This window comes from Leucopleurus acutus, assembly GCF_964270905.1.
Source record: "Leucopleurus acutus genome assembly, chromosome: 3".
NCBI lineage: Eukaryota > Metazoa > Chordata > Mammalia > Artiodactyla > Delphinidae > Leucopleurus > Leucopleurus acutus.
The window spans coordinates 53,568,504-53,588,039 of NC_139145.1; the positions used below are offsets into that span (position 1 = coordinate 53,568,504).

A 19,536-nucleotide genomic window follows, 5' to 3' on the forward strand; every position below is an offset into this window, starting at 1 on the left:
TCATCAGACTAAATCTAGGAAAACTATTTTTCGAGATGTTAAATGTAGTGGGTAACTCCTCTTAAATCTCACCTCAACCTGTAACTGACTGAGTTTTTTCCGTAACTCTGTTGTGTCTTCTCCTGAGGATAGCCTCTTGTGAAGGTCCAGTTCGGTATCTAATAGTTCTTTTTGGGCCTTTGGAAAAATTAAGAGTAAAAATGTATTTTTTAGACAACCTACAAAATCTTGTTCACAATATTACACTTACAGAATGACACACATCTCTTCTGGGTAAATGTGAGAGCATGCAATAAACATGGGTGTTTTAAGGAAAGTAACTTTACAGATATAATACTGAAAACATGTAGAGAGTATAATGTTATCAGTAGTAACAATAAACAGTATTACTGCTTAATAAGCAAGCAGTATTACAAATGCTTAATTGAGATGGCACAGCCCCTCCAGAATAGAGAGACCCCCGGGGTGGCTGTCTCCAGGTCGGCCACCTGTACACAGGTGTGTGAAGTTCTGAGGCACAGCTCTGTCCATATGGGGCCACTGTGTCCTCGGCAGCACCTAGGGCTGCTACCCACACCCTCTGAAATCGGCTTTGCGAAAGCTTTGTATCTGCCGGGCAGCTTTTGGCTGAAATGCAACAGATGTCGAGCCCTCCTTGTAAAGGAACATTGAGTTTTCCTCTTGTGACACATGGGATGCATCATAAGTCCCTCCCCAAGTCGTAGTTCACACACCCATCCTTCCGACGGCGAGTTTTGTGGTTTTTTTTTTTTTTAGTTTTGTGGTTTTTAAAAACAAAAACAATTCATTCTGATTACTGTCGTGATATGAAGGCATCATTTCCATGAGCTTTGGGGGATTTTTATGTGAAATAAATAAACTATCACTGAGGAAAAAAAAAAAAAAAGATGGCCTAAAAATCAGACCTTGGAAACAGTCATTTGAGATGAGGGAGCTGAGAACATAATAAAGCATCATAAGTGAAACATAATAGGGCAAAATAAATTACACAATAAAAATTCACTAATAGTACAAACATAACAGTTACATAATTGCTTTCAGATCTGAACCCTATAACTATTGCCGCTTTTTTTTTTTTTTTTGGTAAGAAACAAATTATCAGCCTTAGCTGCTGTGACTATGAGAGATTTTCTTTCCCCCATATTCTCTTAAATTTCTTTCCATAATTAAATGCTCTTTTTATTATTGGGGGAAATTTCAATTAAAATAACATTTTATTATATTTTTAAAAAGCAATCATTTTTTCTTTTTTTAGATCATAAATTAATCTTTTTCAAAAAATTTTTATTGGAGTATAGTTGATTTACAATGTTGTGTAAAAGCAATCTTAATGAAACACTTTACATTCCTTTAATAACAGATAACCACAATTTCAAATGTAATATAATATTGTACATAAAAATTTGCATTCTATATATATATATCTGACAAATTTATTCCCAGTTTTCAAAGGGCTGCAAATTTATCTAAAATCCCACTACAGAGCTGTAGAATAATGATGGAACCATGGTGTAAAAGCAAGTATTCTTCTATGGTAAGGAAACAAATAGAAATGAACAAAATTAGACTTAAATGGATCTAGAACTTTTGATTATTCTTTTCAATAGAAAGCCATATTTTTACCCATACTAAAGTCAATGATATCTTTTGAATATTAAAAGGGATGGCTGCATTACAACATTATTAAAAAATTAGAAAAAAAGCTGCTGAAATATCTCTTTCCTTGCCATCACTCTAAGCAGTTACATCATCAGCATGGAGAACAAAAAAATTCAGTTAAAAAACATCTTTGTTCAAACCGGGTATTATCACTTCTTTCAGAGGGAGTGTACAGCATCTACAGAAACATTAAAAAAAAAAAAGATACTTATAATTGTCTCACACTAGACTATTAGCTACCTAAGGATTCCACTGCACTTTTTTTTTTTTTTGTGGTACGTGGGCCTCTCACTGTGTGGCCTCTCCCGTTGTGGAGCACAGGCTCCGGATGTGCAGGCTCAGCGGCCATGGCCACGGGGCCTAGCTGCTCCGCGGCATGTGTGATCTTCCCAGACTGGGGCACGAACCCGTGTCCCCTGCATCGGCAGGCGGACTCTCAATCATTGCGCCACCAGGGAAGCCTCCACTGCACTTTTAAAGTGCAAAGCACACCACAGATGTTCAATAACCCTATGCTGAATGAAAAATGCAAATAGGTACCTCTGTTTTTGTCTTTACTTTAGATGGTGTGGAGACTGCAGAAGATGTTTTTAACTCATCTTTCAATTGTGAGATCTTTTCTCCAAGCTCTTTTAAAGTCTTCATTATATTTGCTCTCTCTTCTGGTTTCATGTTTTTGTTTTTTTCTAGCTTGGATATTAACATCTATAAAATAAACAGCAAAAAGTAAAACTATGCTTAGTAAATTTTAGTTTAAGTAACCTTTAAAACTCTATTGGGGATATCTTTGTAAAAGCCATTCCATACATCAATTCCAGCATGCAAATAATGAACATTTATCTTACCTTTTGGCATTCTATTTGTTTTTCTAACATTTCTTGCCTCTTTTTCCTCATATCTTGTTGTAGCTTCATTGCTTCCTGTACGAACAGGTAAAGAAAAAATCAGTAATGAATAACTAAGTTTGCCCATGATATATATGGCTACTACAGTCTCAACTCATTTCTTCTGAGTCATCCCTTATACGAGACAGATTTTCCTCCTAATCAAAATATAGCTGAAGCCAGAGATGAAACCTTTAAACCTATTTTCCCCAACACTTCCAATATAAAAGAGTTTATGTTTGTAACTGTACTTTAATATTTAAAATACTGAACACTAATTAGCTGTATCTATGAGGTTTATTCACTTAAATGACCTGAATATATATGTAAAGAAAAACAAGTTTTCACTTCCCCACATAATAAGCGAAATCCTTATTTTTGAAGTTTGAAGTCTAAAAATAAAGTCTAAAAGTGACATGCAGCTATAGATTAGAAATGATAGCAAAATCTATGGATTTTTGCCTGGAAAATGTTGCCTCCAACCCCTCTGTTAATTAAATCTCCAATTATACTGAGATAATATATATAAATAACTATTTTATTTGAAAAACTGTGAGTTTAAATCTAAGATGATAATGAAACTCAGAAGTGAGTCACATGAATAATAACTACATAATTGTTACACTTCACGTGAAATATTACCTAACTTACGAAGCCAGAAAGGAATTAAAAGAGAAAATAATGAAATAAAAGTGTTTATTTCTCTCCCTTGCGGGGGGGTGGGGGGAGAGACAACAGCTCAGTGTCTTTTACTTTTACATAGAAAAAAGTTCTTTCTTTGTGCTTGATGTAGCCACTGAAAGGCAACTGCAAAACATTTTTTCTGTTTGCTCATCTTTTTTTCAAGTGTACAATGCATCAAGCAGCAGCTAAATAAATGTTAAAATGTAGTTTCATAACAACATGAACTGTTCAGAGGTGTTAATATAATCACTTAAGAATTCAACAAATCCCGGACTTCCCTAGTGGCACAGTGGTTGAAAATCTGCCTGCCGATGTAGTGGACACGGGTTCAAGCCCTGGTCCAGGAAGATCCCACATGCTGTGAAGCAACTAAGTTCGTGCGCCACAACTACTGAGCCTGCGCTCTAGAGCCTGTGAGCCACAACTACTGAGCCTGCACTCTAGAGCCCGCGAGCCACAACTACTGATGCCTGCGTGCCACAACTACTGAAGACCGTGTGCCTAGAGCCCAAGCTCCACAACAAGAGAAGCCACCGTGATGAGAAGCCCACGCACTGCAACGAAGAGTAGCCCCTGCTCGCCGCAACTAGAGAAAGCCCACACACAGCAACGAAGACCCAACGTAGCCAAAAATAAATAAATAAAAAAATAAATAAATGTATTAAAAAAAAAAAGAATTCAACAGATCCTTTCCTCTTGAAGGAAAAGAATTGAGGCTGTTACCTGCTTCTTTTTAAGAACTTCTTGGACATCGTGAGACTTTGATCCTGAACAAAGTTTTGAAGGTGTCTTTAAGTTTGAGGAGCTGTAGATCATTTTTGGATGGCCTGGAGTTGAAAATATCTATGAAACACAAATATAATTAAATTAAATCTTAGCAATACCTTAAAATAATTTTTTAAAAAGACTCCATATATTTTTTTTACATTTAAAAACTTCATTTATAAAACAAGTTCTTTATACATAAACTCAATTGTCATTCAAATATAAAAACAAAAACTAATTTTAAGCAATAATGTTGTGTTTCTGAATACAATCACTTATCTTTCTTTTCTTTATATTTTTTTTAATTATGGGAAAAAGAACAACAACTCCTGACATCTAGGAGCTAGACTGCCACTCACAGCTAGGCCTTAGTGTCCCCTTGTTAAACATAAACAATTTTCATAGAACATCAACCTCAGACAAGGTCACTCTTGTGCCCATGGTGGATCAAGGCAAAAACAAGATCACTCCATTATCATGACTGAACACACACACAAACCATGAATACTATCCAAACCATAAAAATGACTAAACATCTCTCTACCCTGGCTAATATGAGTGACTACAGCTTCTTTACCAATTACAGCTTTAGCATAATTCTAGTCTTCCCTCCTTCTAGGTAAACTACTAGGAAATCTGATCATAGAATTACTCCTGTTTCCTTTAACCCTCCAACAAATCACCTAACACTGCCAATCCTAACATAAGTCCTTGCTAACACCCTTAAATGAGATGTTCCATGGTTTCACTGTGTATACTCCCTCACTGAATAAGAGTTGTTCAACTACAGGTGTGTTCCTGGAGGTCTTTGGGAGGGTAATGTCATTAAGATCTTTTCCACAATGCCAAATAAGAATGCATGTTCTAATTGCAAACCCTCCTAAGAATTAAGGTACTTTGCAGTCATAATCTTAATACTATATTTAATCAAATGTTATGAGTTTACAACCAACCATAAGTAGTTAGCTCACAGATCTAACTTTGCAAGTAAAATGGTGACCATCTTTACTGTGCTTGTTTTGGTATTTAGATTCCTTTCTGAACAGAAATTTATTTATTTTTTTTTTCAGAAATTTATTTTTAAACAATTTATAATTTATAATAAATAAATAAATTTATAATTTATTTTTAAATTAACTTTGAATATATGATATAAGGGACACAGGATATAATACTAAGAAATTCATGGAAAATTCAATCACGCAATATACACAAATACAAAACTTATCTCAATCATACAATACTTAATTGTCCTAAAACTTAAGCTACTTTAAATACACAGGAAACTCTCTCAAGTACTGTAGGAACCTGCAGAGATGATGTTCATGCTGTTATTACTATTTATCAAAATAAAAATGGCACTACATACAAGTTACTGAGCACTTATTATGTGCGAATAAGCACTTCTCTTTTATGCTTTACCAATATGAAATTTTTTAATCCCCATAGCAACTGAGTTTATTGAAAAGGAAACCAATGCTCGCCAGTTATTTAACACAGCTAGTAAGAGGCAGGTCAAGTCAGTAAGGGCTGTGTGACTTCAAAGTCTGAGATTGCTTTTGTTTTTCTATCTTTTAGTATCGAATTTTTTTTTTTTGCGGTACACGGGCCTCTCACTGCTGTGGCCTCTCCCGTTGCGGAGCACAGGCTCTGGATGCGCAGGCTCAGTGGCCATGGCTCACGGGCCCAGCCGCTCCGCGGCATGTGGGATCTTCCCGGACCGGGGCACGAACCCGTGTCCCCTGCATTGGCAGGCGGACTCTCAACCACTGCACCACCAGGGAAGCCCTAGTATCGAATTTTTGAAACAAACAAAAGTACAAAATTATATATAAAAAACCTGATGTATCCATCAGCAAGCAGAAACAACCATCAATTTACATTATTTTATATAAAATAACCTTGTTTTATTTAAACCCCCAACTACATCATCATAACACACACATTATTTTATCTGTAAATAATTCAGTTGTATCTCTAAAAGATAAGGACTCCTTTCTTTTTTAAGTAAAACTACAATACCGTTGTCACACTTAAAAGGTATAACAATTCTTTAATATCATTAAATAGTCACATTTCCAGATTCTACTATAATTTTCTAAACATTCTTTTCACATTTAAATTAGGACCTACTAAGGTCCATATAAATGCAATTGGTTATATCTCTTTAAAGTCTCCTTTAATTCCGTTTCCCTCTCTGTATCTTTCTTTTCTTTGCAAATCACTTCTGGAAGAAACCAGGTCATTCATCCTGCAGTATTCACTACAGGATTCTATGGTATCCTTTAACACGTCCCTCTGTCCTCTGAATTTCCTTTAAATTGGTGCGCAGTTCTAGAGCCTTTATGACATTTTTTCATTCTTTGATAGGATGCTAGTAATCTTCGACAAATTCCTCACTTTCTGGTTTGACATCTGGAACACTGTCACCCCCAGATCTGGGAAGAGCCATTTCTTCAAGGATCCCTGGTTCTTTTTGGAGCTGGGGGAAGGGGCATGTCAAGGTTCATTACCATCAGGCTGGGTCACTGTTTCTAGACCTTTTTGGTGGACAGAATTAAGAAATGTTTTGGAGGTTTCTAAAGTTGTCTAGTTTCTTCTATCCTTGCCGTAACCACCAAGACTTAAATTATATGGGTTCCTTTTTTTGTTTTTTTCTATCATAAGCAAGTATACGTATTCATTGCCCCAACTTTCTTAAATAAACAGTGGCCAACTCTACATTTTTTGTCCCATTTTGCTTTTTTTACTTAATGTATCCTGATGATCACCTCATGGTACACATAAAGATATTCGTCATTCCTTTGCAAAGTTACACATATGCTATTGTATGCATGTACTACATTTTAAGTAACCAGTCCCCTACTGATGGACACTGGATTGTTTCCAGTCTTTTGCTATTGAAGAGAGTCTACATTCCCTAGCCTTGCTCATATGTCTTTCTATAGTTTGACTAGTATATTTTTGGCACAGATTCTTAGAGGAGGATTATTGGTTTAGAGTAAATGCATACATAATTTTGCCAGATGCTGCCAAATTTCCTTTCACGGAGGCTGTACCATTTAGCATTACCATCAGCATATAAATTTCAGGTCCTTGTGGACATTATCCTGGTTTACTATGTAATTTTAAAAATGGATCTAATTTTTTTTTTTCTATCAGGCTATCCAGTTATCCCAATACCATTTACCAAAGAGTCCATACTTTCCCCGCTGAACTGAGATAATGTGTTAGCATATGATAAATTCCTATTTGTGAGTGAGTCTATAATCTCAGTCTTCGATTCTATTCCACTGGTCTGTCTCTTCATGTGCCAGTATCAAATTGTTTGAGTTATACTGACTTCACATTATTTTTTAATGTCTAGGAGGGCTAACCCCACCTCTTCTTTTTCAGTTTTCCTAGCTCTCTTGGAAAAAAAAATCACCAATCTGGACAGTCATCATATAGATATATTCCCAAAAGGAAAGGAAACTACTTAAAAACATATTTCAAAATCTGACTTTTGGGGCTTCCCTGGTGACGCAGTGGTTGAGAGTCCGCCTGCCGATGCAGGGGACACGGGTTCATGCCCCGGTCCGGGAAGATCCCACATGCCGCAGAGCTGCTAGGCCCGTGAACCATGGCCGCTGAGCCTGCGCGTCCGGAGCCTGTGCTCCGCAACGGGAGGGGCCGCAACGGTGAGAGGCCCACGTACCGCAAAAAAAATAAAAATAAAAATCTGACTTTCGAATTGACTATGACTGAATCCCCTTCATGATGTTCTTAATTATATTAAAGAAGAAACATTATAAAAGGAATGGATTAATAGACATCTATTAATAAATGGCTAAAAATTTCAAATTCCTATTTAGCTTTCAATAGGAAAAGAAAATTTAACTAGCAAATTTCTGGCTCAATCATGGAAATTAGGGAAGTTTACCGGCCACATTTAGGTTAGCTCTCACAATTATCTTGATTGAGGAAATAAGACATTATAAATCTGGGTGCTAATCAATTTGTTAATTTCTTTGTGTCACTGAACAACTCTAAATATATTTAAAGGTCCACAGAAATATATACCTGGCAATCATCTCCAGCACCACCTGACTGATTCAACAAGTGTGCTGCATCACTCTGGTTACCACTTGCATGTCCAAGACGATGTTTCACAGGAACTTTGTTAAGAACATATGCACCCGATGTCTGTGGTTTGTTCATCATCTGCATATACAAAATAAACATATTTATGGTGGAAGTTTTTTTAAATGCCTAGGAATGATACAAATTTAGGACAGTAATTACCCTGGGGAGGAAGATAAGGAAATGCGAAGGAAGGGTGCTTCAATCATCTGTAAGGTTTGATTTTTTTAAGTGAAGAGGTGGATATACACCGGAGCCTGTGCTCCGCAATGGGAGAGGCCACATCAGTGACAGGCCCGCGTACCGCCAAAAAAAAAAGTGTCTGATTCTAACACAAAACAAAGAAGCTGTTCTAGATTCAAAGTTGTTCGGTCATGGATGGCTATCATACTTTAGTGTTGAGAAGAATCACTAAAGGTATTTCTTAAATATGCAGATTTACGGTCCCATAGCTAGAGACTGACTCTAGATCTGAGAAGGTAAGACCCAGGAATGTGCACCCAGATAAGTGATTTTGATGCAACACAGCACTTCTCAAACTTCAAGGTACATAAGAATCACCTGGAAGCCTGTTAAAACGGATTACTGGGCCCCACCCATAGTGATTCTAATTCAGTAAGTTGAGGTGAAGCCTTAGAAACTGCATGTCTAATAAGCTCCTAGGAGATCAGATGCTGCCGGTCTACAAATCAAACTGAATGGCTCTGATATAGAAGACCCCAGGACCACAAATTGAGAAACAATGATCTAGAGGATGGGATTAAAGACCTTTAATTCCCTGTGAACCAGTAGATTACCTTCTGAATACCCCCATGTACCGTTGAGGGAGGAGACTGGGCCACCAGCACTTGCTGCTGATGAAGGTGCTGTGGCAGGTGATGATGCTGCTGTGACAGGTGACTAAGTGTTTGCTGCTGTTGCAGGAGCAGCTGTGTTGGCGACTGTAGTGCTGGCTGCTCATTATTTTCCCTGTGCCACAGGACTCGAATGAACCGGTTGTTTAGAACTGCTTCAGTGCTGGAAATGGCTTTTCTGGCCTCTTCATTGGTAAGATACTGGATGAGGGCTGCTTCTGGATCTCCCTTAAAGGCAACCTATAAGAAAAAACAACAGCAACAACAACACACATAAATTAATGATTGTAGTTAAGCAAATATTGATAAATTATTGATAAAAAATTCAGAAGCAGAAAACAGCCTGCTGAAATCCATTGTGAATCCTATGTAAATAAAGTTAGCTATCCCTTAAAAGATAACATGTGTATTTCAACATTATATATGAAAGAATATTGGATTATTTAATAAATAATCCTAGTGATGTTATATAACCACTTGGGGAAAAGTTGTTAGGTTCCTCCCTGTTATCTTACACATCCAAATAAACTCCAGAGAGAGAAAACATTTTACAAAAAAACCCAGGGAAAAAAGGTGAATATCTGTATAATCTGAGGCTTTGGAAAGCCTTTTTATGCACACCTATAAAGGCAGGACCCATAAAGACAAACAGCGAATTTGACCAAATAAAATTTTAAACCACTGTCAGTCCAAACCTGCCACAAACAAAATGAGTGACAAAACGAAAAAGTAATTTTCATATATATGACAGGCAAAGGTTTGGAAAAGCATTATTATAAATGCCTTCATAAAAAATGGGCAAAGACAGTGGGCAGGTAAATCCAAAAGTGCTGCAAATGGTCTATATAAATTAGAGTCTACCTAGGAATAAAAACAAAGCAAATTAAAGCAAGTACAATTTTTCACTTATGAAACTGGTCTAAAAATTTTTAATGGACCCATATGAGTTTTGATGAGGTTCACACATTGTGTTAGGGAGCACCAACTGGCACAACCCTTCTGGAGAACAATTTGGCAGATCAAATAAAAAGTTTTAAAAGTCCCTTTAATTCAGCAATACATCATAAAAAAATAAAAGGTTTATACAAAAGGAGGTTCACAATAGCATTGTTTTTATAAAAAATAGTAAGAACAACACAAATTCCCCCAAATAGAGAATAGTGCTTATATAAATTATGGCCTACTGCTATGGAATGAGTTATGTCCTCCCCAAATTCATACGTTGAAGCCCTGACCCCCAATGTGACAGTATTTGGAGACAGGGTTTTTAGGAGGTAAATAAGGTTAAATGAGATCAAAGGGGTGCGGCCCTAATCAGACAGGACTGGTGACCTTACAGGAAGAGCTCTCTCTGTCTCTTCCCTTTCCTCTCCTTCCATCATGTGAGCACACAGCAAGAAGATGGCCGTCTCCAAGCCAGAGAGTCCTTACCAGGAACCAAATTGGCTAGTATTCTGATCTTGGATTCCCCACAAATAAATTTTTGTTGTTTAAGCCACCCAGTCTATGGTATTTGTTATGGCAACCCAAGCAGACTCATACTCATTTACATTAAAAGCTTCCTAATTTTTCTAAATGCCATAAAGAATAATGATCTAGGAAAAATTTAAGAGGAAAAAGGTAGTGAGAGATACATAAATCATATTTTGGTTTGATGGCAACACTGCGTGTCAGGGGTAACTGACTGAAATCCCAACTTTAACAGACCTTCTAGTACCCTCAATTACAGCGTAACACCCAACCACAAATTGATAAATTCAAATATCTAACAAACACACAGCAAAATACAAAAGCTTCAGTTTATTTCATGTTAGATTATATGTTACAGTGTCTAAAATTCTCAAGATTAGAACCATCCTTAACCAATTAATATTTCACAAAATAAAAGCCAGTCAGTAAACAAAATTACAATCTTAGAAGTTACCAAAAATCTTACCTACTTAGTTAGAACACTAAAGCAGGTAAAAATGTCATCTGTCCAGAGATACAAGTCTGAACAAAAATACAATAACTGGCCCACTGTCTTTCAGGAAGAGGTTGCAGAAAAGAACCAAATGAATTCAGAGGACAAATTCAGCACAACAACTCCGTCATAAAGTTGGGCATACAGATACACAGTGGAATTTAAAACACATAGTAGAGATGATCAGACTAATCACTGGCTTGTTTAAGCAAGGTAAGCTGATAGGAATATTTTTGAAGATACATTATATACATGGATTTTGTCACCAACATAGCTACACCTACCTGGATATTAACAATAGTTCCAAATTTGCTGAAATGTTCATTGAGCTTGGTAATGTTGTTCAATTCCTGAGGGATTTTCTTGACTTCTAATTTGGTGTTTGTATACTGATTCTTTCTCAAGAATCCTGGTTTACTCTGATTGTTATTCCCTTGCCTGAAAGGAATATTAACAGATCTTGGTTAATTCTCCTACATTATGCCTAGGCAAGAGATAATCAGCAAAGAATGTAAGTTTATATTTATTCAAGTATCCTTTGTAAGCACTTAACATTCTTCAGAAATGACTAGGTAATTTTCACATTATCCTTATTACATGGGAATCAAACAGGTAGAGAGAAAGAAAGAAGACTGATGTCTCAATAATTCTAATACTGGGTTAGGCCTAGAAATTAGTACAAATTACTAATATCTATTATCAATATTCTGTTAACTTTTCAATGTTTAAGACATACTAATGATGCCTTTGGGAACCTTAGCTTTAAGGCACACAGATTGAAAATTAATGATTAATGACAACTCTTAATTTTACAAATTTACTACTGCAAACAAAAAACCAGAAACATCAATTAGATGTTACTAATTAGCAAATTATCTTACTTTCCCAGCCAAGGTTTCTTTGCCAGTGGCCCTTCCAAACCACTCATAGCTCTTTTCCGGCTATCTGGTTCAAGAACCACTCTGGTTATGTTGCTATTAATTGAAACAGGAACTGGTGGTTCAGTCTGGATGACAATGTTAGCAGCTGTAGAAAACAAAAATTAACATTACTGACCATGCGTTGTATTTGGGGAATTTCAAATGATTAAAATTATTTAGTCCAAAAGCTAAAAATCACTGTGAATAGCACCTGGCTACTACCATTTCCTTTTCAGAAATGTTTAACAGCAAAAATAAATTATCAATTGCCTCCTTTTTCAAAAATACAATATGCGCGTTTAAAAACTCCTAGCCAACTCTGATGTAATGACTGATTCAGGCAAGGATCATAAATGGAAGGAAAAAAAAATCAGTGAAAGGGTGTTGGAGAATAAGATATTTATCTGATGCCAAAGTACCACTCCACAAACTTTACAATGGAGAGCTCTAACAATTACAGCAAGTGATCAAACTTATTAGGCCACAAATGGAGTGAAATATTTGTCTCCTTATAGGATTCAACAAGAAGTTCACATGGATAGGATACTACTATGGAATTATGATTTTCTTTTATGTGTGGCAATGATATTGCGCGTATATAGTACTGTGTCTTATTCTCAGATGTAAACTAAAGGATCTTAAAGTGTCACAATCTCCAAAATTTACTTTCAAGTGATTCAAGAAAACAATGTGAAGGGAGAGGGGAGGAAGGGGAGGAAGACAGAGAGAAGAGTGCACACAAGTGAGCATTCATGCCCAAAGCTGACAAAATGTTAACAACTGGTGAACCTAAGTGAAAGTATTAAGGTGTTTATTGCACTTTTGATTTTTTTGTAGGTTTAAGATTATTCAAACCTAAACATTGAAAGGAAAATTCAAAGCCAATGTTATAAATTAACACATTCCATTCACAACAGTTAAGACTAAAATACTATACGACGCTGACCTTACGATAGGTTACCTGTCAGTGGAAAGAGGTGTGTTGAACCAAAAAGCAAATACCAACCCCAAACTGCACGTTATATTCTGAATATTCTCCATAACTTTAGCGACTCCACCAGAAGTAAAATCAGCAGCAAAGAATAATCACTGTGGGGCTGAAAATACGAACTTCCCACTAATTTCAGGTAATTTGGTAACAATATATGCATTACAGCACAGAAAGTAAGAGCATATTCTTTGGAATTAGATAAACCTGGGTCCAAATGCTAGTTCTGTCATGTATAGCAGGGGTCTCCAAACCCCAGGCCAAAGACCAGTAGCGGTCCACACAGCAGGAGGTGAGCGGCGGGCTAGCAAGCTTCCCCATTGCTCGTGTTACCGCCTGAACTATCCCCACCACCACCCGCTGCACCATCCGTCTGTGGAAGAATTGTCTTCCACGAAAACTGTCCCTGGTGCCAAAAAGGCTGGAGACCGCTGATGTATAGAATAGAATAGAACAGAAAAGAATTAATAATGGGCAAGTTCTTTAACCCTTCTTCGCCTCAGTGTCTATATATGAAAAAGAGAATAAAAATAGTACCTCATTTAAGTTGTTGGTAAGGAATATTAGAGATAATAATATATTAAAAAGGATTTAGTTTAATCTTGACACAAAACTGTTAACTGGTAGTAGCAATAATGTCATAAATGGCAGTAAAGAAGAGTTAATAAAATCAGGATAAGAAAGAAGGTAAGAAAAGGAAAATTGTCCACCATATAATTAAATCAGGAAAATATCCTCAGGATGGCACATGGTCAGTCACTCAAACTGAAATTAAATACTGGAAATCTAACTATAATAAGAAGTAAGAAACTGGAATCTCATCAAACGCTTTAACCAAACTTTGTTTTGAGCGGAGGTGAAAGGATGGTATCAACCCATATTAAAGGCAATGCTTGCATTTAATCTTTTAAGATTTGTGGCTATGCTTTATAAAGGTCCTAACATATGGTTTTAATCATAAATAATAGTCAAAGGATAATTTTATCATAGTGTTTAAAATTCTCAATGTTACTAGTGTGAAGCACAGCTCTTAAAACACAAAGTAGGCCATTAAATGATTAGTTCTTTGAGGGTGAGGGATCATGTCGTTTTTCTATATCTAACGTCTAGCATAGTGCCTAAAATAGCCTAAAGTCCTACAAAAAGAGCAATTAATTAACACTAGTATTATTTTTATTTAAAAATAAATATAAGCAGAATATATTTATTTTTATTTTATTTATGGCTTTAAAGTAAAATCTGGAGATATTCAAAAGCATTTGAGATCATTACACAGCACCCTTCAAAGAGAGACTGTTGAAAGTATTTTTAGACCTTAGTGAGGTCAGAAATACTATGCCCAAATGACATTTAGCATGAGAAAAAGTTAAATGCATTCTTACCTCTTGGATTTGCATCCATATCTCCAGAGGTTAGGCCAATCAGGTTTGGGCGCTGTGTCTGTGTTCTTGAAAAAAACTGCCTATACTGAGATCTACCAGAACTGGTAATACTAGGAGCTTCTGGATTATAACCATCTGGTTCATAGGTATCTGAGGGAAAACAAAACAACAAAACATGAAACAAGTAACAGTAGTTAAATAATTTCCTATTATAAAATAACCAGAAAAATGAATTTTCTTCAACAAATATATCAACCCATATACATTTCTCTCTTTGAATTATAGTATATAGATAAACCTATTGGAAGTCAAAGAAACAAAAATGTTCCAGTCACAAAACACAGACAGGTAAATCCATTCTGAATTACTGATATATTTCTGGATTCGTTTACCTAGCCATTTTTGTCCTCTATATTAATCACCTAATGCAAACTTAAATGCACATTTTTAAGAGAAATTTTCACATACATGAACGCCATATACAAATGACTGGCTGGGTTTCCTCTGTTATCACGTTTCACCTAATCTCTCGGTGTTCTTTTAATTGGGGGAAAAAACCAATCTATTAATTTGGTTATCTGCTTTTCTTTTTTTTTCTTTTTTTGGCCGCGCTGCGCAGTATGTGGGATCCTGGTTCCCCAGTCAGGGATCAAACCCACGCCCCCTGCATTGGAAGCACAGAGTCTTAACCACTGGACCACCAGGGAAGTGCCTGGTTATGTGCACTTTAAACTGGAGAGAAAAGAGCCAATTTCATATGTAAAATATATCTCAAATGTTTGATTTCGAAAAGCTAAATAAGATACATTTTATGTTTATAAATGTAATCATTATTTTACTACCACCCGCTTCATCAGTGCCACTTTTATCATGTTCTCTGTGTTTTCTCTACAACTAAAAATTTATTTATTTTTTTGGCCACACTGTGCGTGGCATGCGGGATCCTAGTTCCCCAACCAGGGATGGAACTCACGCCCCCTGCAGTGGAAGCACGGAGTCTTAACCACTGGACTGCCAGGGAAGTCCCTAAAAATTTAATTTTTAAAATTCTTATGCTAAATAAATATTTTGTTAGTGTTTAAAAAAAATTCTGAATGTGTTTATCTCCAAAATATCCTTTTCATCGTACATAAAATGAAAGAAGGTTAAGATGGAGTGAAGATGCCGATTCTCACAGTTGTGATTTATCAATATAAATCCTTGCATCTTTTTTTCTTAGTGGCAAAACCTCCTTTGTTGCTCGTATTAGGTTTCAGCTACAAGATAAGGTACATTCAGATCTTTATTACTAGCCAATTAGTTCTATAATTCAGAGTAGAAGATCAGCAAATTATGATTTAAAAGTTTTCAGTAACCACTTGGTACTCTTGACAGAAAAATCTACGCTAAGGTTGCAGAAAGTTTTAAAGAAGTTACATAATCAAATAGCCTCGATCTGATAATTCCTGGGAATACACAGAACCCTAAGAAACTTGAAAGTCCTTTAGTTAATCATGATGAACTGAGATCTAAACGCAAAGTGAGAAATGTTAAAAACCTCATGAGACACCCTCAAAGCACTCCATAGATCTTCAAAATGTACATGTCAATAGGAGGGAAGAGTTTTCAAGAAATCACATTATACACAGCCATTCCATACAACAAGGGACAGATGCGAAAAAGACATTTTCATCTATGATCAGGAAGAAACCAGATGTTTTTGTTTTCTTTTAAAGAAAAATTAACCTAGTTTTCTTATAACATGTAACTGATTAGAAACCATTCAAGTAGATACTCTCTTCCTATCTATCGGATTAGAAACTAGTTCAAGGAACTAGCATGACCTTAGTTACAGAGGCATGGAAAGTAAATACAAAGGACACCAGAGATGACAGACACACAGGAGACCTAATCATCTAGGAGCCACTAGGGACAAACCAAAGAAGCAGAGAAACAGAAAATAAAACTACCTAGGAGTTTTAATGGGAATCTGTGAGAGCAGATCAGGATACCAGATCACCTCTTAGGTTGGCCAGTTTATGGTACAAAAGATCAGAGGTGGATGGCCATCTGTAGCAAAGCTTACCTGGGACCAGAGGGGTGGGGCTGGAGACTGAGGTATGGTACCCAATGGAGGATCCCATGAGGTTTCGAGGTGGCACCAAACGAGCTGCCAACAGAGGAGGCGGTGTCCCCAACTGAAGTCGCTCAGATGCAGCAGCACCATGTTCACGAGAGTACATGGGCTGTCCTACAGAGGAAAGAATAGGAGGGCAGCTGGGATTGAGAGTCACAAGCTTCTCGTAAGCAATGATCTACTTCCTGAGACTTGAGCCAAGAACAGAGAAAGTATACCAATGGGAACTGTACTCAAGAAAGATGTTACTAAGATACTTTCTAACTCAAGAAATAGACATGCAACTGGTTAGGATGCACTGAGGTACAAAGAGTAAGAATTAGATAGTGTGACTGCAAAACGACCATTTTTTATAATCTTAAATGGAATAATTACGTGCTGATTTACCCAAAACTGAACAATCAACCATATCAAGTTATTAGACAACGGAACCTTGAGCTATTATTCATGTAGAGTTTTGTATCCAATGAGACATGTGGTTATCAAAGCTGTCATACCCATTTAAAAAAAATAAAAACACTCCTCCCCAAACTCATATAATTTCAGGTATGCACAAACTATACTCCCTATCTGAGAGCAGAAAAAAGAAAAATAATAAAGGAACTTAAAAAAAAGAAACCCACCACAAGCATACCCTCAGAGAATAAGAAATATTCAAAAGAAAAAATTAAACAAGACAGTGAAAATTCGTTATCCTACTAGCAGGTGGATAACAAACATAGAGAAAGAAAAAAAGGAAAAAATCCCAGGTGAACAGACTAGCCACTGTACACATGAAATTACCTCAGATATTAAGGACCACTTTTGGAAAGAAAGCACATTTAGAATCTATATTTATGGATGCAAGAAATGTCAGAAACAATGAAGCCAAATTCTGTAGAACAAGATTAAAAAAGACAAGGTATCAAGGAGCAAAACCCCCCTTTGGTTGGTTATTTAATAGTATCTTTTTCACTGACTACCTCGTATGAGACCTATTTTTAAGATTTACTCAATATTTTATATCTAAAGTCAGACAGACATTCACTATGTGACACAAAACAAAGTGAATTTAGAATTTTTTTATACCTGATGAAATGTCCTTATAAAGTGAACAATCCAGAAGACTATTAATACACCTTAATAAGACAAGTCACAAAGCACCACTTGATTTCACAGTAAATGCAGAGAAGAAATAGATGTGCTAAACTTTACTACCCTTCTCTTCCTATATACGGAGCAGAGGAGGTGACACATCATACTGTATAAGCAGACCACATAACTGGGGGCTTAGCACCAATCCTTTCAAAACTGAAAAAAGGATCAATCATTACATTGCAAAAACAATTTAACATATCCTCAATGATCTGAAAATAGTTTTAAGCATGACCTACTGCAAAGAATTCCTTGCAGAACGCAGTAGTGAGCTAAAGAGAAAAATGGTAAGTACAATCTCAGTACATATGACTAGTTTAAATTTATGATACAGCACTCAATGTACCATGTGTATTTAATTAATAACTGTCTCAAAGTAAATTAGAAACTAAAAGGCTACTTTGTACAATGTCTTTTTAAAACGAGTGACAAAGAACATGCATTCAGACACTTCAGAAAGATGGCTGTTTATTCAAATGAGCCCTGATTTTCTTTAACAACATCTATTCAGGTCTCTAAATAGTATTTCAAAAAGAAACAGTTCCTCAGATAAAAGGCTGATCCTAGGACTGGCTAGAAAACTTCTAAGATGGGCCTGGTACACCTTAGTATATACCCTGTCCCTCCAAAAGCAAGATGGCTACCAAACACTAGCATGTCAAAAACAAAACAAAGCAATCTGCAGAACCAACATGAAGAGGCTCCCCATGGTCAAAAACTAGACAATTTGAACATCAAAAAGGGCCATAATGGGGTGAAACATACCAAACATTAGAAATCCATGAGTTCTTTATGATACTTAAAAAAAATACAGTGGTACCTCTGGAAGATATTAGGAAACAAACTCATTTTCTGAAAAGTAATAAATGAAAGGACACAAGCATTTATCCTGTCTTTCCTGTAAAAAGTGAATTTCAGGTTAAAGAAATGGTTAACTCCCAAGTTTCACTTTGTAGAATGCCAGCCAATAAATGTAGAAGAAATAATAGAATTAGAGTATCACACTTTTATAACCCCAAATGAAACAAGAGATCTAGGCAGGGATCACAAATAACCACGTGCAACTTTTTAAACAGATGCATCAGGATGAAAACACCTGTACACAGTGATCAATATTTGTAACACAGAAAGGAGACAACTTGGTATTATGTACATCATGATATACTGCAGTAGGAAGTACAAAACCCCATCAATAAAATATTCATTCAAAATAAGGGAGGGGGGGAGCAAACATGACCCTAATTAAGTCTCTAGATCTAAACCTCTAATTTACAGGAAATACAGAGGATAGAGGAATGTGTTAAATAACACCAGGGGATGCAATGTGCCAAGTCCAGATTGTGGAAAAATTCTTCAGGACAAATGATCTGTTCCTTCAACAAATAAATGTCAAGGAGAAAAAAAAGAGGTTGGAGAAACTGTTACAGATTTAAAGACTTTAAAAAAATAAAATAAATAAACAAATAAAGACTTAAAAACATATTAACTAAATGTAATATGTAACCTTATTTGGATCCAGCTTCAAATGAACCAGCTATAAAGGAACATCTATGATACAACTGGGAATAATGAACACTGGTTGGATATTTGACAATAATACCTGTTATAAATATCTTGGGATTGTGATTAAAGTATAGTAATTGTGTGCATGTGTGTTTATCCCTTATCTTTTAGAGGTATATAATGAAGATTTTACAGATTAAATGTTACGTTTGGGACTTGTTCTAAAATAATCAAGTCAGGAGTGAGTTACAGATAAAGCAAGATTAACCGTGTGTTGATACATGTTGAAGCCACTAAATGAATAATGACAATTAACTACACTATTTGCTCTCCTCTTGTATTTGAAATTTTCCATAATAAAAAGTTTTTAAAAATCAAATTGGTTGGGCTTCCCTGGTGGCTCAGTGGTTGAGAGTCCGCCTGCCGATGCAGGGGACATGGGTTCGTGCCCCGGTCCGGGAGGATCCCACATGCCGCAGAGCGGCTGGGCCTGTGAGCCATGGCTGCTGGGCCTGCGTGTCCGGAGACTGTGCTCCGCAAC

General features: G+C 36.3%; 1 protein-coding gene across 4 annotated transcripts in view; it reads right to left on the reverse strand.

Annotated features, from left to right (window-relative positions):
* LOC309959632 (RNA-binding protein 27) overlaps nt 1-19,536 on the reverse strand; it is a 65,239-nt gene that overhangs the window by 12,600 nt on the left and 33,103 nt on the right. For 2 of the 4 annotated variants that reach the window (XM_082835983.1, XM_082835982.1), the window contains exons 9-18: nt 16,308-16,472; nt 14,243-14,392; nt 11,834-11,978; nt 11,237-11,390; nt 8,933-9,229; nt 8,076-8,216; nt 3,972-4,091; nt 2,526-2,600; nt 2,221-2,385; nt 73-177 (exon numbers count right to left, since the gene is read on the reverse strand). In XM_082835983.1, the coding sequence (XP_082692109.1) occupies nt 73-177; nt 2,221-2,385; nt 2,526-2,600; nt 3,972-4,091; nt 8,076-8,216; nt 8,933-9,229; nt 11,237-11,390; nt 11,834-11,978; nt 14,243-14,392; nt 16,308-16,472 (1,517 nt within the window). The remainder of the gene's footprint in view (nt 1-72; nt 178-2,220; nt 2,386-2,525; nt 2,601-3,971; nt 4,092-8,075; nt 8,217-8,932; nt 9,230-11,236; nt 11,391-11,833; nt 11,979-14,242; nt 14,393-16,307; nt 16,473-19,536) is intronic. The other 2 variants (XM_082835985.1, XM_082835984.1) reach the window with 1 other exon arrangement.